Source organism: Ambystoma mexicanum, chromosome 2q (assembly GCF_040938575.1).
Source record: "Ambystoma mexicanum isolate Mex_15411 chromosome 2q, UKY_AmexF1_1, whole genome shotgun sequence".
Lineage (NCBI taxonomy): Eukaryota > Metazoa > Chordata > Amphibia > Caudata > Ambystomatidae > Ambystoma > Ambystoma mexicanum.
Window position 1 is genome coordinate 445,825,442 of NC_090924.1, and position 25,778 is coordinate 445,851,219.

Here is a 25,778-nt window from a genome sequence, read left to right on the forward strand (position 1 = left end):
TCCCCACATGGATAAAAGGCAGAGCACGAGAGCACATTCTGAGCGAGGCAAAGCACATGAAGAAACAGCAGTTTCGAGACAGCAGCTGAACGAGAGAGGACAGACGGCAAAACAGGAGGGGATCACAAGGAGGGAGATTCTCTTGATCTTTTCGACAAGGAACCATTACTTTGCAGATACCTCGGGAATAGAAAGCGTAAGACAAGGAAACCAGGCTGAGAATCCTGCATTGTGTGTCAGAAATACCCGGGGCACTCCTGCGTCAAGAATCAGCCGTGGTACCGACCTTGGCTCCAGGAACAAAGCAGCGTCAGTAAAACCAACACAGCCGATGAGTTGGGGAGACAGATACAAGACCAGTCTGTGTTGAAACCAAGGCTGCAAGCAGCAACATTGTATGGTGAGAGCTGGAACGAACATTGTCAAAATGTGTGTGATAAGAGGCATAAGTGAAGTTGAACTGCTGATGAGTGATTGAACTTTAAAGCAAGCTACAAATACCTTTGAGAGAGTGGTTTGGCACAGTGCGGGTGCTCAATGGAAGGTCTCTGTAAGGTACCCAGCTCAAAAGTGACAAAAGTAGATCCATTTGGTCAGAGCCCAGCGGAGGGAGATCAATTGAAAGAGAATGAATAAAAGTGAATCAAAATTTTCCTGTTATGATTCAAGAAAAATCCTGTGCACAGTCGAAAGTCTTCGATTTTGATGAAGTAGAGAAAGTTTGGAAAAGTACATGAATTTGGTCTGAGCCCGGCGGACCGGGAGGTGGTCAGTCAAAATCTCGAAAAAATAATCTCGAATAACAATGTCGAAAAAAAAAGACCGAAAAAAAGTCCAATTTTTTTTAATTATATATTTATTTTGGGGTCCAGGATTAAAAAAAAAATGGTAAAAAAAGGGGCGTTGGGGGGAACCCCCCATTTCGAATAAAAAACGTCATAAAAAAAAATTCAACCTTTTTTTTCGAGATTTATTTTTTCGAGATTTGTAAATTCGGTATTATGACCATAAACCGGAGCGGGACCCGGGGTGAACAGTAAATCACCCAAGAAGTTGTATAAATGAAAATCCTGAGAAGACAGGAATTTTAATGTTTTGTCATGTTGCATCAGGCCCTCTAAAATAAGAGACTTTGGGCTTCATTATAAGTATGCTGGTGCAGAAACAACAGTGCCGGTAAGCTTACCGACACTGTTGTTGCCGGACTGGCATAGTACAGGTTTGTCTGCCGGAGCCACTGTGCCCGACAGGTCTGACCCTGCCAGGCACGGCAGCCATGGTAGGCAGACAGTCACGGAAGCACCAGCACCGTTAGAAACAGTGCCGGTGCTTGCGTGGTCTCCACTCCCATAGAGTTCTATGCGACTCTATGGAAATGGGGATAACAAAATTGCTGGCGCCTGACTTCCCGGCCACCGGACTTGGAATACTCGGTGGCTCTGGGAAGTCAGGCGCCAGTAAATGTTTACAGGTCTGGTGGTAACCCACCGGTAGCACCGGTAGCGTTACCGCTGTACCCGTAATGAGGCCCTTTGAATGGCAAAGACACTTTGACACAGAAGGCACTGATGTGGAAGTTTGGAACTGCATCCTCGTGCTAGAGAAGCCACAGAGTGTGCTAAACTTCAGTGTGCTGCCTTGTCCTGTGCTGAAAACGTGGGGAAGGGAAGCCAACGGCTTGAATATCCTCACATATAATTTCTTGAACAGTTTTCTTTTGCATACCATTGTTACCCACACTTTTTGCATTTAGAAGTAAGGATTGGCAATAGGTTTATTACTATAGGCCCTTTTATTTTGACAGACTCGACTAAAACTGCGTTATTATTATTTGATGGTAGTAGCTTGCTCCCATCTTTAAATGTAGGATTAGATAGGTGTTTTTCAAACCCAATTGAAGTTCAATAAACACCCTTGAACTGTGATCCTTTGTGTCTGTCTTACTGTTTGATACCATGCCTTCCTTACAGCTACTTAATTTTGCCGGACCTTTCCACTACTCTGTATCACTGGCTTCACAGCTATCAGTAATTTAAAGTTCACCCAAGGTCTGCCTTCATTCGCGTCTCATCCACACGCATGCAGCCTTAAATTGTTAGATATATTGTTGCAACTTCAATCTTCTCTTAACACACACTGGTCTTTCATGTCGCTCTCAAACTCACCAGCTGCGTGCATTCCTTTCTTGTCTTTATAGTTTTAATTCACAAGTCATGGTTAGTACCACAAACTTGGCCTCGCCTCCTCTGTCGTTCACCCGGGAGTGTCACTTGTGCCCTTGAAACACAATGCAGTCTTCTTGTCTGGGATTTGGCCTTCTCTATGTAACTTACACAGCTCTTTGGAGGCAACAACCCCTTGCAGAGAACTCTTGGGTTTCTCTAACCGTTCCTCTCGTCCCTCTGTCCGTTGCTCTGCTCCAGTAGGTTTGCCTTCACCCTGGAATTCTGCTCCTTTGCGTGTTCCACCTTAGAGTGTGTCTCCATGTTCTGCCTTTTATCCATGTGGGGAGAGGTAATGGGTATCAGATGTAGGTAATTAAAGTCAAGTGCCTGACTTTGCCTGACCAGATTAGCAGGACATGTCCAATGAGATATCTAAGGGTTTAGCCTTGTTGCTCTCATTTGCCCTCTTCCTCTGCCCAGTGTTCGTGTAGAAAAATGGGGAGGGAAGTTGGGACATTGGAGAATCTTATAAAACAGGATGGGTCATGGGTACGGGAAAGATAGGAATGCTGCGTCTCACCATTGGTCGTCTCACCCCACCCCCGAAGACCCCTCACCCAGGTGATCTTCTTGCACTCGTCCACCCCCAGGGTCTGGATCAAAAGGCGATGGCCATGCCCTGGCCACCTGAGAGAGAGGTCCGCGGGGACTAGTGTAACGCTCACCTGACTCCCACGGAGGCGCTGGCCTGGTTCACGCTGCTGTGACCTCTTTTAAGGTGATGCGCAGGGTTTGGAAGACGGACTGGACCGGGCCCCCAAATCTGGCTTGTCTGGCTCGCAGAAGTATCCTTCTGTAGGCGAAAATAGGGGATTAACTGTCTGTGGGGTAATGCAATCAGCCTCCCACTTTCCCCTCTCACCCTCCTCGAAACCCTTCTGTGATTCCTCGTAGCGTCTCACCTTAGGGTCTGGAAAGACGAGCTCTCCATCCTGCTTCTGATGCAGGGGAGCGTTGGTATCCAGTTACTTCACTAGATTTTCAGATTGGTCAGAACCAAACTTGCTTGACTTCCAGGTAAGTTTTTTGATAAGAGATTCCCCTTGTGTCCATGCATTAATGTACTAATGCTAGTGTCTTTTTCCCCATAGGGGCCGGGGTACAGAATGCCGGGGAACAGACACCGACCCGAGATGAGAGGTGAAATCCTTGTAGAAATCAGGTAAGTCTTTAATGAGCGTTTTTTGGTAATGTCTTTTCATTCGCTCATTAACGCTGATGTCTCTTTTTCCCCTTAGGGGCTGGGTCCAGAAATGCCAGGATGCGGCAAGGACCCGAAATGAAGAGGGAATGAATCAACAGGTAAGTCTTAACATGGAGATTTAGCTTTCCTTATTCCCTTCTCTCTCTCACCTTTTGTTCTGGACTTTTTCTCCCTAGGCGCTGGGGCGTGACTGCGAATCCGGATGATCGCTGCTGAACATGGAGGCGCCCTGTAAAGGTGAGTGAAATGCGGCGCTGCAGCGATCGACGCAATGAGCTTTTAAATAAAAGTCTTCCTTTTCAGGATTGTCGGCGAGATGTCTCCGGGATGCGGATTTAGCAGGTAAGGACTTTTCCTTCTTCTGTTCTCTTCTTCTCTTCCTTTGCAGGTGATCCAGGATGCTGGCAGGCATGGCAGAAGTCAGGATGCAGGAGCAGACACGGTGAGCGTCCGGCTGCTAGATGCAGAACAACGCGAAGCACGTGTGGCTGTTCGGGTGGGGTTTAAATAGCCTTGGAAGAAGTTCCAGGTATGTATCCATCCTCCAATCAGGTATGTATCCTTCCCCGACCACGCCCGGATGGTAAATTAGTCCCACAGGTAAAGTAGTTCCTTTCAGGCCTCAAGGAGGCCGGGATCCTGCAGCATGGTCTGCATCAGGTAAGTGCACCCAAGCACTTCCATAATGAGCCTGGCGCCTATGGCTGATGTCTTTTATGAGCCTGGCGCCACAGGCGCCAGGACACTGTCCAAAGGGCCCCTATATGGGGTTGCTGGGTCCATCCTTGGGGACTGGATGTCCGCTTTCGGGGACGCAGGGCTTGAACCGGCTCCCCGGGAGCGGGCATCATGACAACTAGTAGGTGAGACACCTTTTGGTTTCTCACACAACACAGAGGTGGAGAGCTTATGGGGGCAAGGCTCTGGCAAGGCTCGGGACACAACCAGGCTGAATGGCCAGAGCAAAGGGTAAGAAGGGAGGGCGAACGGTACAGGGGAAACATAGCTTCTGTTACTTCAAAAGGGACATGGGAGGGCAGAGTATGTGCCTTGGCCACACATGGACAGAAACAATTTAATGAAGGCATTACCCTCACTCACGCCTGGGGCAGGCAAATGGATATATGTGTTACAAAAACAGACTGCAGGAATTACATTGGCAGTGGGGGGCATGAAAGGTTTCTTCAGTGTGTAACTGGGAGATCAGGCAGATCAATTATGGAGAAAGGTGGGGCATCCAGGGGCACAGATAAATAATAACAATCATAACGGAGCACAGTTTAATGACTGTCGAGCAAGAGTAAGTAACGCATTATGGTCAGTATGCCCAGACACACCAGATATCAATTTGATTAATAACCAAGCGCTTTACAGAGGTATACAACAGTACAGATGCATAACAGAGCGCTTTTCAGAGGTAGCAACAGAATAGATATACGACGGGGGGTAGGATACAGAGAGGCACAGAGGAGGGGTACAACTGTATCGGGTGGCGGGGAGGAGAAGGCCGGGCGGCGTCCAGCGAGTTAGGTGGCGCGGAGGCGATGTGATGGCCTAGGTGGTATATGGGTGTTTCAAAGAGCAATCTCGGCGCTGTACAGATAAGTAGCACTAATGTAGATTGAAAAGGAAAGTCTTCTGTTTTTTCAAAAAGATAGGAGGTTAGATTTCCTGCAATGGTCACTTGAAAGAGTATTCATATCATGATTGCATTGACTATGGAGGAGCGGCCACCTGATCTTTCCTTCCTATAACCAGGCGTGTTCCGCTTGCCACACTGTCTTAATATTTAAGAGCACAAAGATGTGTGTGAGCTCAGCTTCAGAATCCATGCATTTGCAGTTTGGTGTTGAAAGTTTTGGAAGAATAGGACAATGGTTTAAATATTATCTGATTTTTAACTGAGCCAATGTAATGATCGAAGTGCATGAGTAATGTGCCAGTGTGTTATGTTAAGAGTCTAGCTGAGGAATTTTGAACCCTCTGCAACCTCAAAATCATGTAATTAGGAAGGCCAAGGTATATGCCATTATTGAAGTCCAAACAAGATGATACCAAAGAGTTCATTCATCACCAAAACCTGGTGGGGAAAGTCTAGATATGGGAGACTTTTTTTTTATTTTCCTAATCATGAAATAGCAAGATTTTGTAGCAGAGGATACTTGGGAATCAAATGTTAGTTTATTATATAGGATTATGCCTAGATTTTTGACCTCCACACATGGGCTGGGACATTGTCCAAAAGAGCTAGGTTAGCAAGATGGAGTCCAGATATTCGGTTTTTCATCAGTAGCTAAAACTTTTGTTTTATATGGATTTGTTTAGGAAATTTGAGTCCATCAAGGTCTTAAAAATTAGGAAGGAGCCTCTAATCTTAAAATGATAGAACACATATGAAAACATCTTTCATTTTTTGTTTAGGAGGTGTGGGGATCTTGGGATTAACATGTTTAGGCTGAAGTCTGGGCTCTTGTATCCCAATATCCATTGCCTAGTAACACAAACGTGCACTGAAAAGCACAAAGAACATGTCCCTTTCACTGAATCCCTAGATATAGTGAGAGGTATCAGGAGTAGGAAACCCCAAATACGTTTATCAATGTCACATTTAGATAGTGCTTCAATTCAGATACCACCCACTTCTAAGTACTGCAATAATAAGCGTTATCAATAAATCTAATGGTGCTCAATTTATCAAACCCAGAAGGATGAAGAACTGAGTCAGCTCTGGGTGGATTCATGCCTGGGGCTGCAATCAGATCTCTGAAGCAAATGCTTAACCCCCTGAATTATCTGAGAAAAAGTAACATATAACTCCTTTTGAGATGCATTTAGCTATTGTGAATCTAAGAAAAGAGAACAAACATGCTTTTACAGAGACCCACAAGAGATGCCTCAAGATAAGGGCAACTTCAGAGAAGGTACAGAAATAATTTCCTTTTGGACCCAACAGGCTGGGGGCGCAGAGGGATGCCCCATGCTACAGAAAATGTGTGGATGGATAGAAAGCACAATCTAAAGCTCACCCCAGTGTGTGCAGTGGCTAAAGCAGTCTGAAAACTAAAGTGAGTACAAGCGATTGGCATAGTCCCTTGAATTACGCGCCCCAAAGTAGCATCCGCTGGCCTGGAGTGATCATCCTGCTCTAGATTTTGTTATTCCCCAGCCAGCGCCACAGAGGTAGGTGCTCAGCCCAAAGTCCTCATGCCTACTCAGGACAAATCTCTAAATTAAAGCGGGCTATGAATCAAGATCTAAAACTCCTAAAAAAGCAAGCTACTTCAGTCCAAGAATTTATTTTGTATAAAAAAAAGACTATTAATGTGCTATACGAATGCTACTAAGATAGTCCGTCACAAGAATCATCTAGCTATAAATCAAGCAATGATCATGGCTATCTGTAAGTATGATACTAGAAATATTTGGCGCATGTTTAATGAGACTTTGTCGTCTATGGCCAATGGTATGATTTCTTCTATTTCTTCGGCGAAATGGTGTCAATTTATTTCTACAACATATGAGCTCCCCCTTAAATTTGGTTCTTATGGGTTTAAAACAATTAAATTGAATTTCTTTTTTGCATACCATTTGGCCAATAGATGAGATAGTTTCTGCAATTAACCATCTGAAATACACGAGGGTACCAGGCCCAGATGGGATTCCTGCCTGTGTCCTTAAGTCTGATCCATTATTTTGGGCTGGTATACTCCAACTAAAGTTTGAAAATATTTTTCTTTCAGGCTATATTCCTAGATCTTGGCTAACCTCTTTGATTATTCCTATATTTAAAAAGGGTAATCCCGCAGAGCAGAGCAATTATCGCCTGATTGCGCTAATGGACTCTGCATACTAAGTTTTCACTATTCTCATACTTAACATGGTTGAACAATTCGTACGGGAAAATAATGTTCTATCCATTTATCAAACTGGCTTTAGAAAATATATGGGCACTGCCCTGAATGCTACTGTCATAGCACATGTATTGGCAATGGTAAAAAAAACTTCTGAAGGGCCAGATTTTATGGCATTTCTGGATCTCAGCTCTGCCTTTGAACGCATACCGCAATATTCTCTGGGCCAAAATGGTGAACTTAGGGTTTCCCGACTTTATTGTTCAAATTATTGCTCTATTACATTCTGATACCTGTTATTGTGTGATAATATCTAAGCAAGATGCACTTACTCCTGAAATTTCCACCTATACTGGAGTAAAACAGGGCTATAACCTTGCTGCTACCCTTTTTAATTTGTATCCCACTGATAAATATCTGGTCTCATATTGTTACTTTTCCTATAAAAATTGGTAATTTGAAGGTTAACTGGCTTGCTTACACAGACGATATTCTGCTTTTTGACAAAACGCCATTTGGCCTCCAAAATAAGCTTCAAGCATTTGAGTCTTATGCTGTTACTAATAATCTATGTGCAAATGTTATGAAGTCTAAGATTCTGGTTTTTACTGGGAAAAGGAAACTTGTCCATTATACACGGAACTTAAATGGTGCCAAAATTGAATGTGTATCTTCTTTGAAATATTTGGGTTACGACGTTTCGGATTGCTTGTCTTTTGATAATTGGCAAACCTCTATTAGAACTAAGGCTCAGCCTTTGATATCTCAATTGAAGATCATTCGCAGAAAATTTTGTACGTTTTCTCTTGCTCCATTGCTGCAGTTTTATTTGTATAAGGTCGAAGCAGTTTTATTGTGCGGCCTAGATATATGTCTCTATGATATCACATTGTATTTGAACTCTCTACAATGTACAATGTGGAAACAGGTATTGGGGCTCGCTAATTCCATTGCTAACTCCTGTATTTGGATTGAATTGGGCCTATCTAGTTTATATGCCCGTTTTCAATGGAGACAACTCAAATCTTATTCGAAAATGCTGAATCCTTAATTGAATTCCTTATATCGGGAATTTGCTCAAATGATCAATGAATCTAATCATATATCGTTGATTACATTTTTAGAAAGGATGGAAGCGATCCTGGTAAAAATTGGCATAACTAGGGAAGATCTTTGGAAACATCCAGCATTTTCTAAAAAGAAATTGTATGAATATGATTGGTGCACATCTATGGACGATATTGGGACCCATCGACTTTATGTAGAATATGCTGGACACGCTCAAAAATGAATCCCTAGATTAAGATACATTCTTTGTTTTCCTTGTGATAAGCTTCGAGACCTATATATGAGGTTTAGAATGTATCTGTTTCATACTATTGAACAAACTCAATATTGGACAAAAAATCCTTCTGTTTCCTGTACATTTTGCTTAAATGAGCTACAGCTTGAAACTTTAAAGCATTTGGTAATATACTGCCCCTTTTTTGAATATATGAGGATCACGCATTTAGGAGCCGCTAATGTTGGGCTTACCTCTATGGCTAGGGATTCCTTGTGGCAAAAGTGTATGACTAAATCTAATAATTCCTTTTTGATTAAATTCTGTGGATACATCTCGTTAATTCAATGTCAGTTACGGTGTTTATTGGTCTTAGATTCTTAGAATGACAAACTTTGTGTTAAGTAGTCTATTTGCTCTGGAAATATTTGTTTTATGATTACTGTAAGATTCGTTGTAAATTTTGTAAATTGTATAAATTGTTTGTCTTTAATATGATTGAAACTGTCTTGTAATAGGATTGTAACTGAATTTTAAAGTAATGTGTAAAAAGTTTATTTTTGTAAACTAAACTGCACATCAAAAAAAATAAAAAATAAAATAAATGGGCATCGAAAGAAATATGGAAATGGACATAACTACAAAATCCACTAATACACAGCCAAATGTTACCATCATTTCTGATTACCTAACAAAAGATTAAATTGAAGACAGTTCGAACATAATATTTTTTTCTGACTTTGGAAACTGCTTGTTGCAAGTGGTAACTAAACAAAATATGTCAGTTACACAAAACCTGTGCCAAATGGTCCTCCCCAGATCTGAGGGAAATGAAACTAAACCTGGGGCATTTTCCAGCAACAAAGACCCTGTTGCCCTGGTGCACTGCAGAGGCTTAAAACATCTACTTGGTTAAACTTTAGACAAACAAAAAGCTAATAGGTTAGCAAAAAACAATACTACTCAGAACTAATCACTATAAAGAACTCTATTACAAAGCCATTGAGTTAATAAATCCAGATGCCAGGACTCAAGAAGTAAATCTCTTGTAAACCCTCAGTAAAAACACAATCTAGCCCTGTTCGTAGGGGAAAAATACAATCCATACAGACCCACTTGAGGGATAAAGTCAATCCGGCTGTGTGCCCAGTTCACGTGACGGCCCCTAAGCTTTCTCCCAAACTGCCAGCCGGGTCGCATCCTGTTTTAGAGCATTTGAAACCATCTCTTCACAAAGACTGTTTTAATCTTAAGTCTTCAAGTAAATGCGCAGGGTTCTCCTATGACACCTGACCCACTACAGGTTTTAAACAGGTTCATTCACTGCCTGTGGCAGCCTTCACATTTGATTAGAAATAAATGACTTCCTAGCAGAGAAATTTCTCCCTTGGAGCGCTCCAACTTTCAGCCCGTATCTAATCTCCCCTCATATTGTTAAGCTGGCTAAGAAAATTTTCCAGCAACAACTATGCTTGTCCAAACAGGAATATCAATTACTAGATGTCTTGCAGCTATACATGTTTGCCAAGTTAGGTGGTGCTGTTGGGAGTACAAGATTCAGACTGAAACTAAACTGTGGTGGCAAGGGTGCCCTAATCTTATCGATCTTCCAACAACCCTTGCCATTAATACTGTTGGCCAGGCTAAAGCAAAAACAAAAAGGTTATGGCTGGAAGGTTTAGAATGAATCTTAACCACTGGCATTGCTCTGGGCAACCCTCCAGACCATCGTTCTTCACCTGCCAAGCCATTACAGAAGGGGAAAGACCATATGCAAATCAGGCTTGGCCCCACCCCAGAAGGGGCATTCCAGCCCGAACTGGTTGGTCACATCCCTTCTGCATGAGACCACAAGCATCCCCAAACATGTTTCGCCCTTGTTGGGCCTCATCAGTGAGGAGTAGCTTGGGTCTCTAGGCCCAGCAGGCACGGGACCCACGTCTGGGCATACCCGTCCCACTCGGGGTGACAAAGCAAAAACAAAGAGGTGATGGCTGGAAGGTTTAGAATGAATCTTAACCACTGGCATTGCTCTGGGCAACCCTCCAGACCATCGTTCTTCGCCTGCCAAGCCATTACAGAAGGGGAAAGACCATATGCAGTCCAGCCCGAACTGCTTGGTCACATCCCTTCTGCACGAGACCACAAGCATCCCCAAACATGTTTCGGCCTTGTTGGGCCTCATCAGTGAGGAGTAGCTTGGGTCTCTAGGCCCAGCAGGCACGGGACCCACGTCTGGGCATACCCGTCCCACTCGGGGTGACAAAGCAAAAACAAAGAGGTGATGGCTGGAAGGTTTAGAATGAATCTTAACCACTGGCATTGCTCTGGGCAACCCTCCAGACCATCGTTCTTCGCCTGCCAAGCCATTACAGAAGGGGAAAGACCATATGCAGTCCAGCCCGAACTGCTTGGTCACATCCCTTCTGCACGAGACCACAAGCATCCCCAAACATGTTTCGGCCTTGTTGGGCCTCATCAGTGAGGAGTAGCTTGGGTCTCTAGGCCCAGCAGGCACGGGACCCACGTCTGGGCATACCCGTCCCACTCGGGGTGACAAAGCAAAAACAAAGAGGTGATGGCTGGAAGGTTTAGAATGAATCTTAACAATTGGCATTGCTCTGGGCAACCCTCCAGACCATCGTTCTTCGCCTGCCAAGCCATTACAGAAGGGGAAAGACCATATGCAAATCAGGCTTGGCCCCACACCAGAAAAAAAGGTAACTGGCATCACAGACACTGTACTAACCTGATGCACAGAATTACTGGCGCATTATCTAGTCAGTTGTACTCTGATCCTATAGCTCAAAGGCCCTTCCACTGTTTTATGGTTTTCCACATGGCTCAGAAGTATCTCTCTCTAATGTTGACAACCATCTCTTGAGCCATCCGGTCAGATGGAATGGACCTTTTAATGTATGTGTCTGTCACCCCTAAAGTTGCAGGGAAAGAATAAGACTCCTCCAGCTCCAACTATGGCGATAATGTCTTAGCCGCACACATTTTCTGATGACTACCAATCTACCTAAACTGAATCCATTAAATGTATCAGAGTCCTTTCCCCAAAGCAACAACTGTGGATTCTGGAGTTCTGCCCATCACAAGTGAAACTTTCAGGAACTCCGGCTTCACTTTTGATAGAAAAATGTTGCTCCTCGCCTAGATTACCAGAGTGGTGAAATGCTGCTGGTTCCTTCTAAGGACCTTAAGGTGTCTATTTAATTACCTAGACATACCACAATACACCAATTTGATTCTGGCACAATTAGTTATCAGAAAACACTACGTTAATGGGGAATACATGGGCTTGCATAAGCATGCCCCAACTCAATGACAGAGTGCCCAATTTGCAGCAGCCAGAATTAGCTTTAATATTGCTCGATATACGCCTGCAGTGACAACCATCCAAAGAATCCTTTTTAGGGTTCTCTGTGTGATGAAAAAGGCCATTTTAGGGCACGTCCCTACCTTTATCCCACACAGATTTCCTATATCTGAGCCACTCACCATGTGTTCTCTTAGCAGCTGCCAGCCCATAGACCCAGAACTCACAGAAAAGATACAGGAGGGCGATCCCCCTCATTTGGAGGAGCCCAAAAATGGAATGCAGGCATTTGGTGACTATTACGCTCCTCTACAAGTTCCGAAACCCTATATGTAAATCATACAGGTGGGGAAAGTGAATGTGATATTTTGGTGTTACCTCTGTGACAAGGCCAATAACCGGGCCTTGTCAAAGCGGACGAGAAACCCTCTCAGCCAGGGGTGGAAGGCCTACCAGGGAGTGATCCAGAGCCAGCCCTAACCCTAAGGTGGACTGTGGCAGAGGAGAGGGTCCCAATTCCTATCTCCCTCTGCGTAGAACCATGCCTCCAGCTTTGCCGCTAAGCGGTATACTTTCCAGTGTTCTCTTTCCCCTGCAGACATACCCACTGAAACAAAAGGAGAACAGAAGCAGAGTAACCCAAGACGTGCCAACCTCACGAACAGAGCTCTGATGACAGTGAGACCCGATCACTACTACGGAGCAGCTGCTGCTAGAAATGCTGACTGCGGCTCACAGCAGTGCAAAGCAGACAAACCAAGGGTGTGACCAGCAAAGCTTGCTGGTAAACCTGTCACTAAGGATAATCCACTAGAGCACCATGGACTAAAAAGGGGAAGGTTTCCTGTACTTACCGAAGGGGTCCCAGCCAACCAGAATACGAACGCTGATGCAGTTTTTCTAGCGCTGGCACATTTCCCAGGCGGGGCTAAGCCGCATTTGTAAACTTTTTGCTACTCACACGCTTAGAAGTCATAGGGACAACTCTGCCCCTCACCAAGGGAGGGATATGCAAGTAAGGGACTAGAGACAGGAAGTGTGGGTGTATTGGGTGAGGTCAGAGGAGGAGGTGGATGGCGACCTAGAGACCAGCAGGAGGAAGGGGAGCATGGCAGCTTGTGGAAAAGAGTTTTGGATCAGTTGAGGCATTGGCTTAGGAGTGATAGTGCTTCTGCAGTGTGAGTGTGCATGCTTATCAGGTGTGTGTATAGAGAGGGTAGCGTGAATGTAATGAGACTGGTGCAGGGTGCAAGGAGGGTGACTGAGTAGTAGTGTAGGAGGTGTAGTAGTGTGGGAGGTGTGGTAGTGTGGGAGGGATGGTAGTGTGGGAAGAGGAGCAGTAGTAGTGTGGGAGGAGGAGTAATAGTAGTGTAGTAGAAGTAATAGTAGAGTGGTGGTAGTAGTAGTAGTGGGGTGGAGAGAGTCACAGTGCAACAGTGCGATGAATTGAGACCAACACCATAGAAAGGACCTGAACCACCATAGACGCATGGAATCGAGATCATCCAATAAGCTTGCCTTTTCGACCACATCATAAGCAGCAGAGATCCAAAAGCACCAGCAGGCAGATGCTCTCAGCATTGGTTACTTATGATCTATCAGTGTCTGTGCCATGATTCATCAAAAAAAACACACTGCAACACTGAGTGAAATTTGTATTTGTATATCACTTTCACCAAAGTGCTGAACATAAGGAAAATTATAATTTGAGGAAGAAATCCAAATATTCCATGATCAGATCAAGAAGATGTCAGCGATAGAAGATGGACTTTTAAATGAGAATGAAAAAGACAAATGGAGGAAGAGATCTTACGTTACTTAACTGATCTCACAATATATATGCCCAGTCCACTTTAATAAAGGTAACATGTAGTTCTTTTAGTTGCCTGCTTTGTGGAGGTGGTACGTCCAGATGCGGAATCCTTCCTCGCTGTACTTAAAGACTCAAGATTTGATAATTAACCCCAATCATGCAGAACACACCTGGAGCAGCTCCTAAACTCATGCATAGGAGATGTTGTCTAACATTTTGGGCCAATCATTGGGGACAATGTTGGGCGGATTTGAATATGGTTAGTTAATGGCACAGCTAAGCTAAAAATCATCAAAACGGTTTCACAGGTTAAAAGCATGTGCTAAAGTAGTGGTGTTCTCCGATGAATTATTGTAAAAAGATGGTCATGCCGGATGTTGACCCTTAATGGCCAAGGAAAATTTAGCAGAAACACGCTAGATGCTGTATATTCTTCAGGGCAGAGGGAATTTTGATATACGTTTGTACTAGACTGCTTCTTGACAGTGGGACTGCTCTGCTTTCACGTGATAAAACGAGCCAGTAGAATGTACTGAACTAACAAAGGAATCGAGACATTGGCACCATGATGGAAGAAGTATGTGTACAAGCATTCTGAACACATTTTGTTCACTCATGCCTGTAATCTGGTCTGAGGATTGATCCTGAAAAGACAGAAATGTGATTGTGAAGCTTGCACACTACCTTGAGGTTACACCAGGGAGACCGTCAGCTTCTGTTGGTTAAAGAAATCCCAGCTCTCTGTGTCCAAAAAGCACATATTTCAGGTACTTTTTGATTAAATGTGACAACAATGTTTCTATTATCCTTCATTGACCATATGTATCCATTTTAGGTCGCACCAGCTTCCAATTAGTTTGGGCCTTGTGTCCTATTATGCCATTTAAGAAAGCCATCTCAGTACCTGCACATGTCTACGAAGGAGTATTCCCATCCATCATCATGGCAGTACTGGCGCAGTGCAACTACTACTTGCCGTTATGACACCCAAAAGATGGGCCTGGCAGAGGGCCATTCCCTCAGTATGAAAAACACTTAAAGTGGAGAACGGATCAGCCCTGAATCACTTTTGTTGACCTCAGAAAGATGAAGGCTTTTTCGGTCCAGCTGTGATTACTCTGGATCGACTATCGGAGGAAAAAACTTAACTTGCTCAGCTGGCTATTTTATTCCAACTCCAGGCTTTTGCTTACACCATCTAATTGTCCAGGCTGTCATGACCCACAGAACGCGCCCCTTCTGGACTTCCTGGTCCTTGTCACGGCGGGGCTTGCATTCATTGTTTCTCCCAACATGGCCGTATCACGTGACACGCCTCGCACCAGCCTTCACGGCGGACGTAGTACATTCCATAAATATGCCACGCCCCCGCGCCTCTCAATGCTATTGTGAAGTAGCGACCAGACGTGTGCTCCGTAGCTCGCGGTATTGTTTCCCTTGCTTCTTCCACTCTAACCCAATTCTAGTCCCTTTCCTTCCTTTTTTGATTCCTGGACTCATGTGCTAGTTGCGCACCCTGTTATTTCCTGGATTCCTGGATCCCTACATCCCGGTACTTGAACGCATGCTGGAGTCGGAAGAGACTCGTGCAGCCTTATTCAAGGCTCGAGCAGTACGCAAGAAGGCATCGATCAAGAAATCCAGCAAAGAACGAACTCAGGTGAGAAGGGGGGAACTCCTTGACAGTTTGAGACGCCAACTGACCGAACTCGATATGGACATGGAAGCGGCGGTCCAGGACCTGATGCGTGGCATGCAAGAGCTATCAACCGAGGTGCAGAATCTAAAGGCGGAAAACGCTGCTCTCAAACAACTAGTTCTATCCCGCAATTCTGCCACAAAAGAAAGTGTATTGCTGGGCAGTATAGTGGACAAATATGATGGCTCACCAAAAACCCTTCGAGGATTCCTGGATTCATGTTTGGTTCACTTTACTTTTAAGCCCTACTACTTTTCAACTCCCAGGGCTAAAGTGGGCTTCATAATTTCACACCTTTCAGGAAACGCCTTAACCTGGGCCACGCCCCTCGTTAATTCCGGCGACGTTCTTCTAGATGACTATGATGGCTTCATACAAGCCCTTAAAACCATGTTTGACCGTCCAGAACAGGTCTATAGTGCCCAGGAATGCCTGTTAGACTTTCAGCAAGGATCCCAGGATATGCTCACCTATGTTACCCGATTCAAGCAGTTAGTCAAGGAAGCTGATGGGTCCCCGGAGGCAAGTTTTACCCTTTTCAGGAGAGGACTGAATAAGGAGATTAAGGATGAGTTGGCCAGAGTGGCTCACCCAAACTCATTCCAGGCACTAATGGACCTTGCCATGCAAATAGATTTTTGTATCCAGGAAAGAAAGGCAGAGAAGAAGAAATCCAAAACTAATCCTCCGAAGCCGTCCTTTGACCACCAGGGCAGACACAAACCCAGGCTCAATCTCTGAAACAGAACCCATGCAGATAGGAGCCTTCCGTGGACCTATATCCCCGCAAGAAAGAATGAGAAGGATTCATACGGGGTTGTGCATGTATTGTGCCTCAGACAAACACCTGGTTAGGGAGTGTTCTCTGGCCCCTCCTCGGCGTTCGGGAAACGCCAGCTCCCGATCCTAGATGGAGCAGAGCTTCGGGAGAGAGATGTTTGCTCCACATCAATTCCATCCTTGGACTCTCCTGGACAAAACAATTTGGTGATACTACAAGCTTTCCTGTCACCCTCGAAGAATAAGACCTATCCCATTCTGGACTTGGTGGACTGCGGAGATATGGGAATTTTCATTGATCAAGACTGGGTTGTTAGTCATCATATTCCGAATGGACACGAAGCACCATGCAGCCGGTGGAAGCAATTGACGGAAGACCCCTCTCTTCAGGACCCATAAGCCTGCAGACAAAAGAGATCTAACTTTCCATAAATCATCACCAAGAGCGGACTACTTTCGACATCATTAAGTCAGCCCATTACCCCATGGTATTGGGTATGCCCTGGTTACAGAAGCACAATCCGTATATCAATTGGACAGCAGGATCACTATTCCTAGGCTCAGAGTTTTGTATGTCCCACTGTCTAATCCTGGATCCCTCCTAGACACCCCTTAAAGAACCACCAAGAGACCTGAAAACACCACTCATGGTTTCTAATATCATACACGTGCCAGAGTCCTATCAAGGATATGCTGTTGTATTTTCAACTGCCATAGTCCAGGCCTTACCCCCTCACAGACCTGAAGACTGTGCCATAGATACAGATCCCTCAGCAGTGATTCCTTTTGGCAGAATGTTCATTCTTTCCGAACCTGAGAAAAAGGCCCTCAGAGAATACCTGGATACCAACCTTGAAAACGGCACCATAAGACCCTCAAAATCTCCAGCGGGTGCTTCATTGTTCTTTGTTCCCAAGAAGGACACCAAGGAACTCAGACCTTGCCTCGACTATCATGGCTTAAATCAATGCACCCTCAAAGATAGGTACCCACTACCCCTGATCTCGGATATCCTGGAAGCTGTGAGAGGCGCCGTAGTATTCACGAAGTTGGATCTCCAGGGTGCCTATCATTTGATCCATGTCCGGGAAGGAGACGAATGGAAAACAGCCTTTAGAACACCCTTTGGTCACTATGACTATCTAGTGCCCTTTGGACTAGCTAATGCCCCCACGGTTTTTCAACGTTTTATGGACAGGGTGTTTTCTGACATGTTATTCCTTTTTGTCATTGTCTATCTGGATGACATATTGATCTTTTCCAAGGATCCTCTAAAGCATGAAGAGCATGTAAAGGCAGTATTGCAACGACTCCGTGAACACAAACTTTTAGCCAAACACGAAAAATGCTCGTTTCACGTTACTTCTGTTCACTACCTGGGATTCATCCTTAGCCCAGACGGAATTGGTATGGACCCTTCAAAGGTAAAGGCCATACTGGCATGGCCTGCTCCCACCTCAGTGAAACAGTTCAATCCTTCCTGGGGCTTGCCAACTTCTACCAGAAGTTCATTTCTACCTTTTCCGAGATCGTCCAGCCGATTGTTGCTCTCTTGAAGAAAGACACTCCCTTTATCTGGTCTACAACGCAAGACAAAGCATTCCAACGATTGAAGACAGAGTTCACACAAGCCCCCATCCTGGCCCAACCAGACATAAATCGCGCATTCCTAGTGGAAACGGATGCCTCTAACTACGCCATAGGAGCGGTCTTGAAACAGGAGCTTGAGGATAAACTGGAACACCCCATTGCTTACCTCTCATGAACCCTGACTCCCAGTGAGACACACTATTCCGTCCTGGAAAAGGAACTGTTAGCCATCCGCCAGGCCTTCACTGAATGGCGACATCTACTTCTGGGTGCTAGATATCCAGTTCAGGTCCGCACGGACCATCGGAATCTTCAGATTCTACAATCATTGGAGTGCAGGAACAGTCAGGCGCGTTGGGCCTACTTCTTTGCCCAATACCAATTCCAAATCACTCATGTTCCTGGATCACAAAACATGATTGCTGATGCCTTATCTCGACGTCCTGACTATGTAACTACTGAAGACAAGGCCTGTCCTAAGATGTTTCCCCACACGATCTTTGTAGCTCGAACAGTCAACCTCCTGGAAGAAATTCGAGTACAAATCCAATCCTCTGACCTCTGGAAGGATATTTCAAGGAAGAATCCATGGAACCTAAGACTTAAGGAAGGATACTTATTCAAGGACAATGCACTGGTCATTCCTACACAGAAATTACAACAAAGAATGATAAACCTCTGTCATGATACCCTTCACTCCGGACATCGTGGCATAACCAACACCCTCTGTCTTATACAAAGACAGTTTTGGTGGCCTGGAATGAAGACCGACGTACAGCAGTACATCAAAGCTTGTGCTGTCTGCAGTCAAAACAAACATGATAACAAGAGACCGGCGGGTCTTCTAATGCAACCATCGCTGCCAACAAGGCCATGGGAATTCAATGCTACAGACTTCATTGTGGAATTACCACCTTCCCGAGGGTACACGACCATCATGGTTACCATAGATTTGTTCACTCATATGGCTCATTTTACACCCCTGTGTAAGTTACCATCCTCGTCCGAACTTGCTGGAATCTTCCTGGAACACATATTTCGTTTACGTGGACTCCCTTCCAAGATCATATCTGATCGAGGACCTCAGTACGTCTCTCAATTCTGGAAACATCTCTGTCGCATTTTGGGAATCCAACGCGCCCTCTCATCTGGTTATCATCCCCAGACCAACGGGGCCACAGAACGTGCTAATCAGACCCTGGAACAGTATCTTCGATGTTTCGCCACCAAGGTTCAGGATGACTGGTCACTCCTGATACCCGTGGCTGAATTCGCCTACAACAATTCCGACCATTCAGCAATTAAGACCAGCCCCTTTTATTGTAGCCAAGGTTTCCATCCATCAGTTCTACCCTCTGTTCTCCCTCATCCTACACCAGTACCCACTGTCGACTCCTGGATTGAAACCCTCATCAACGTACACCAAGAGGCCAAAGAAAATTTAGAGATGGCCAGAACACAGACTAAGAGGTATGCAGATTTAAAAAGGAGACCAGGTCCTTCTTATGCAATCGGTGATCAAGTCTGGTTATCCTCGAAATTACTACCCCAGCATCTACGGCCAAACAAGTTGGCCCCTCGGTACTTTGGTCCATTTTCCATCAAGGAAATTATCAACTCAGTTTCATACCGGATTAGTCTACCAGACTCTTAGACGAAAATTCACCCAGTATTCCACACATCCTTATCAAAACCCTACCACCAATCCTCCCGGAAATCCTACCGACCTCCTCCTCTGCTGGTCGACAACCAATTGGAATATGAAGTATCTCGAATATGTGACTCCAGGTATAAACGGGGTCAGCTTCAATACCTGGTTGAATGGAAAGGATATCCTCCTAGTGAAAGAACCTGGGAACCACTTTCTAATCTCAAAACCCCTCGACTACTCAGAAGATTTCACCTTATACACCCGGGCAAACCTGGTGGAACAGGTTTTCGGAGGAGGCATGCTGTCATGACCCACAGAACGCGCCCCTTCTGGACTTCCTGGTCCTTGTCACGGCGGGGCTTGCATTCATTGTTTCTCCCAACATGGCCGTATCACGTGACACGCCTCGCACAAGCCTTCACGGCGGATGTAGTACGTTCCATAAATAGGCCATGCCCCTGCGGCCCCGCGCGTCTCAATGCTATTGCGAAGTAGCGACCAGACGTGTGCGCCGTAGCTCGCTGTATTGTTTCCCTTGCTTCTTCCACTCTAACCCAATTCTAGTCCCTTTCCTTCCTTTCTTGATTCCTGGACTCGTGTGCTAGTTGCACACACCGTTATTTCCTGGATTCCTGGATCCCTGCATCCCGGTACTTGAACGCACGCTGGAGTCGGAAGAGACTCGTGCAGCCTTATTCAAGACTCGAGCAGTACGCAAGAAGGCATCGAGAAGGCATCGATCAAGAAATCTAGCAAAGATCGAACTCAGGTGAGAAGGGGGAACTCCTTGACACAGGCCTATTTTATAGAGTCGGACCCTTTTCATACTTCAGAGCACAGACAGAACTGAGCAGGTCTGCTTTAATCATGTTACCCATATTATCTTAGCGGGAAGGCAGATCACCTGTTGCATTTACCAGTCAGCATGTTTAGAAGTACCAATCCTACAGAGAATAATACCATTGTGCAGACCAGATCTATCACACAATTAGTCAAATGGGACAAAGTACATTCTCAATCAATTCTTGGAATCACACTTCGCACAATAACAAATCATTCAAACTCTTCTTGAGGTCTATTAGTTGCTTCAGCGAAAAGATGGAAAATTAAGTAGTTATCTGTGACATTAGGACGTTGAGGTCAGAATAGTGCTTCGGTGTGTCGGTGTGAGCAGGACCCCAGGGCAGGCCCCTGGATGAGCCATGCACAGTTGGGGTACACCATTGGGATAAAGAAGACTGAGGGAGTGACGGAGCAGACCCATCTACAAGAAATAGTCACAATGGGAAGCCATTTAGGACACCACTATAAAAAAGTCTGCATGGTAACATAATCCACCTGAAGGATGGATTGTCATCCCCAAACAACACGGACAACATTCTTCACTGTTACTGGGACACTTACTGGGAATAAAACAACAGGAACAGTCAATGTTACAGCTACCAGCACCGCCAGACGCACACACAGAATCAACTTGTCCAAGGGGTCCACTTGACTGTAGGTGTGCAGCATCTCTGCCTCAACGTTGCCTGAAGGAAAGAAAGGGCAGCATCACAAATCAAAGTGCAATAGAAGCTGAGCCTTCCGCTGGCCACTGAAGGTGCCAGGACATGGAGAGACACCATATGCCCTTTGTGGCATCTAGATTTTACAGAGATTATTTCGGGGAACTTTCACATGTTAAACCTTGTCTAGAGCTCTTTGGGTGGGTGAGGTGAACTTGCATTTGGAGATGTTTCAATATGTATGTGTGGTCCCCACAAAATATCAGCATCTCTGTAGGGGAAGACTCTCTCTTTAGAGATATGTGCGCTGTACATTTCAGAAACCTCTTCATTCAGGCCCCTCCCTAGTCATAGGAGACGTCTCTATCTTTATTGGACATTGCTCACACTTACAGTTTGAGTGTCATTTTGCAAGGTACTCCACTTGCACAAATGACCATGTTGTTTAGTTAGGTTGATTGTTTTTAAAGACAATCCTTTGATCGTAGAGAGGACTCAATCTTTTCGGAAGTCCCCTCACTTGTAGCAGTGCCCGTTTAAGTGATACCTCACCCAAAGAGAGGTGTATGTCTTTATGGGAGGTCCTTTACCCGTGCATACATTGGGCTCCTCACATGAAGCAATGTCCTCTCACTTTCTCCTCCTTTAGCTTCTTCCATTGAACAAGACTTCTAAGTCTTTAATATGGCTCTCCATCAACACTGTGACTTTCACTATCAACCTCATACCTTCACACTCCATCTACCCTGCTTCCCCAGCCCTAGATTACCCTTTAAATACACCTCCTCAAAATAGAAATGCCAAGTCACCTCCATAGGTTGTACAAAAACAGCACCCCGTCTCTGCTCCTCAGCTACAAGAATGTCCTTCTCTACTCCACCACAGCCCTCAACTCTGCTAAGGAATCCTGTGTCACCAACGTAATTACTAAACAATGCAAACTCTCCTCCACTTTACAATTAGTCATGTTAGCTCCTCCCTGCCTAAGGGAGGTCTCGTCTTGCCTCTCTGCCAATGACTTTGCCTAGCATGTCTCTTCTAAACTGAAAGAACCTGTATCACCATTACTACTCTCCAATCCCTGACCGTCTTCCTTCTCCCCGTGCATCTCTACCACCTCACCTTATGCTCATTACCCCCTTCTCCTCTTAAACCTGCGACAATCCTTAGTACTGCCAACCTTCCCGCATTTGTGCCGCTCCACCCAACCCGATGAGGCCCATTGTCTCTTGCTTTTCAAAAGTGCCCAAATGTTCAGGTCCGAACACCAAAAGTAAAAATCCAACAAAAAGGTTTGAAATGAACAATGTCAAAGTTCCATAAAATAGCTTGCTTCCACAGATTTCTATTTCCAACACCAGAAGTTCAAAAAGAATAATCAAGTTCCAAGAGGATTACACTCTCCCCCAAAGTAATCTACTGTCCCGCTTCTAATTTCCCCCATCCTTCCAGCACCCATTTAATTTTCACCTAATTTACTCTTCCACTTTCCCAAGGCTCGCAGCCTTGAGGGCCTGTTTGACAGCGACCTTAACCATGTCGCTATTACCCATACCCTGACTGTTGTCAGGATTACCCTACTTAACGTCAGGAAAATCTACCCCTCCTCACTTTCAACTCCACTAAAACTTTCCTTATAACCTTGGTACTTAGCCACCTAGAATACAGTGCCAGCCTCTTCTTCGACTTCCTCTCCACTTCTTTGCTGCGCTCAACCAGTTACCCACCTTTGCCACTTGTATCCTCTACAATCAACCATGCTCTTCCCCCACCTCCAGACACTGCCTTCATGCGTGTTGCCTCACAATGAGATCACTCCTTACGTTTCAACTGCTTGGCTGGAAATCCCTGCATGGACTTGCTCCCCCAGTAAACAATATCTCTCGCTACACTCACCCAGGTACCCACCCCACTCTTCTTCGAGCCCTATTCTCTCTGTTCCCATTCTTCCTATGCTCCTTTAAACTTCTGCTCCTCCTCCCTCCTTGCCTCTTCACTGGAACTCCCTCCACATGTAAAATACTCTGCTGCTATCCAATCATTTAAGCCCTCGCTCAAGATGCACCCCCTTAACCAAGCGGGTGCTCATTCCACCTACTCACACATTACTCCTACCCGACCTTTCTTCTCTCGACAAAACTGTACATTCTATCCTGATCATTGCCAGTTCTGTCTTATGTGATTATCTTGTCGCCCTTTTCGTTCCAACACCCACTGGCCATCTCTCTCTCCGTAATGCATCTGACCCGGGATTTCTTGCCTGACTCCTGATTGGTTTGGCATGTGTTTTTGGCCTAAACACATGTATCCTCAATAAATACAAATATAAATACATATATGGAAGACGTCTGGCTTGTCGGAATGACTACCTTTACAGTTGGTTGTTTGCTTGTATAGATGATGTCTGTATATTTACCGGAAGTCCCCAGCTTGTATCATTCTCTTTACTGGGGGAGAGGGCTTACTTATAACGAAGACCCTATGTGTAGAATAGTCACCATTTTGGATGGAAATTGAAGAATACGAAAATGCAGGATACAAATACATATTACTTCACAAGTAGAACAACATTCAATGGACAACACCATATTTAAGGATCTCCTCCGCCACTAAACCTCCCTCTTATAAGGCCCAGCACTCTAAAACTAGACTGTATTTTTAAAAAAAAACATTATCCAACAATTCATACCCCTAACATGTCCTAAAAATGTAATGCACAACATTGAGTAAGCTATTTTCTTATTCTATCTTTTTCCTTATTCAGTATTATTACTTTGGCATTACACACATTGCAGGTCATTGTGTAAACACAGATTGCTTGCATGAAACCACCAACTCTTGCACTTATGTGTTGCGGGCCACTTGTATGCAATTTTCAACACTCACAAAGGGGGGTGTAATTGTGAAGAGTAAAAGAAGGAGAAATCGCCTTCATGCTTCACTTTTAATCACTGATTTGTGAGAAATACAACGCTGCCTGCAAATTACGATTTGCAGACAGCTTTTTATAGTGGATTCCAATTGAATCGCCTAGACTTTAGCAGGTACTAAACCTAGGCATATTTCACTGGAATCCTTCAGTTTTACACCTGCATGAAAACTCACTGAGGCATAAAACCGGGTGCTGTTTCAATACGGAGGAGGGGAGATGCCAACTTTGCTTTGCTGCCCTCCTATTAGACATTAGAATTAGGAATATAAAATGAAAGCGTAAAGGAACTTTTCTTTTTTACACTTTCAGTTTGCGCACCACCCACTTGAAAATGACCAGGATTCTATTTTTGTCACTCAATATTTTACCCAATTCTAGTACAGATGTGTGTGAGAAGTCAGGAATGAAAATTGGATACAAGTTAGCTATAATTTTGGTTAAAGACTTATTGAAAATAAAAGGCGTTGACCGTGCTTTAAGAGGAATTTTCCTACCTAAACCAAAACTAAGGATCTGTCGGTGTCAGAATGTCCAAAACAAAACTGTTCTGTGTCCAAAGTTCTATTCCGACCCTCACACTATAAACTAAATTCTAAGGTGTAGATGGAAATGTCTTTAACCTTGGGTGGTTTAGAAAATAAAGGAAGACTAAATGGCTCCAACACAAACGTTCTTCAAGGATAAAGGTACTTGCTCCCTTCCCCTATATTCTTCTTTACTTTCTGATGTTTCACAAACAACAATTACTTTTGCCTTTCTTGGCCAACAACAACACTGACACACAAAACTGTCTGGCTATGTCATCCTGTCTCTTAAAGGACACCTTTACTTTACTGGCAGGGGTTTGCTCCTTCTCTCCTGGTTAACACACTCCTCTTCTTATTCCTGATATTTCATCTTAGGGCGTTTTTTTTCTGATTAACACATTCCTTTTCCTAGTGCTGATGTTTCTTCTTAGGACCTCTTTATTTCAACTCTTGGACATTTCTGGTAGGCTCTTCAGCCAGGGCTTTGTATTCACATACTTGTAATTGCCTGATATACTATCCTGCCAAGACTTCTTGTATTCACTCAGTTGTAGCTGTTTGGTATACTCTCCTGCCAGGGTTTCTTGTAGTCACACACTTGTAACTGCCTGGTATAATCTCCTGCCAGGGCTTCTTGTATTCACATACGTGTAATTGCCTAGTATACTCTCGTGCCAGGGCTTCTTGTATTCACACAGCGTATCTTCCCTCTTGTTTGATAATGTATCTTCTTGATATATTATCCTATTCGGGTTTCCCATATACTTGTACTATATACATTCACATATTTGTAAGGGTTTTTCTCGTAGTTCAATTCCCTCTTTAACAGTAAGTCCTTTTGCTTTTCCTCTCTCGGTTGCTTTATTTACAATTACTTGCATTCAGCGTGGCCGCCGATATGCCCCGCTGTCTCTGGATGGGCTCACCAGCTCTTGTTGGCATCCCTGGATTCTCTCACGGTCAGTCAATGAACCGCTTCTGTTTGCTTCCTTCTTGTGACTGCTTCCTCTTTGTTTTCCCATCTCTCACAACTTCCACTTGACACATCTGCTTTGTTCCAGGCTCCGGTAAGTGAAGCACTGCTTTCTGTCACCTGCAAATGCCTAGGAATCTCTCGTCGGCTCATGGCGTTCCCGCAGCGTGTCCTTCTCATGCAGCAGCTTCTTTCTACTTGGTCTGTAAGGCGCCTAACTCCACCACGCCGGTCTCAGACTTTCAGTCTTCTGATCCTCGAAGGGAGGTGCAGCTCTCTCTACCCAGCAGCATACCTCAAATCTCTGCTTCTGCTGTTTAAAGTTCCCGGGCGCAGGTGTATGCGAGCAACAACTAGAGTGCTTGCTGGGCTTGTGACCACCTTTACTCTGCATTTCTTGATCCTTCTTCCTCGTCCCAGC

The 25,778-nt window shown here is 44.7% G+C and overlaps 1 protein-coding gene across 3 annotated transcripts in view; it reads right to left on the reverse strand.

Moving 5' to 3' along the window:
- Window positions 1-25,778, reverse strand: part of SLC38A5 (solute carrier family 38 member 5) — an 825,614-nt gene that overhangs the window by 51,800 nt on the left and 748,036 nt on the right. For all 3 annotated transcript variants that reach the window (XM_069647525.1, XM_069647526.1, XM_069647527.1), the window contains one exon: window positions 20,825-20,949. In XM_069647525.1, the coding sequence (XP_069503626.1) occupies window positions 20,825-20,949 (125 nt within the window). The remainder of the gene's footprint in view (window positions 1-20,824; window positions 20,950-25,778) is intronic.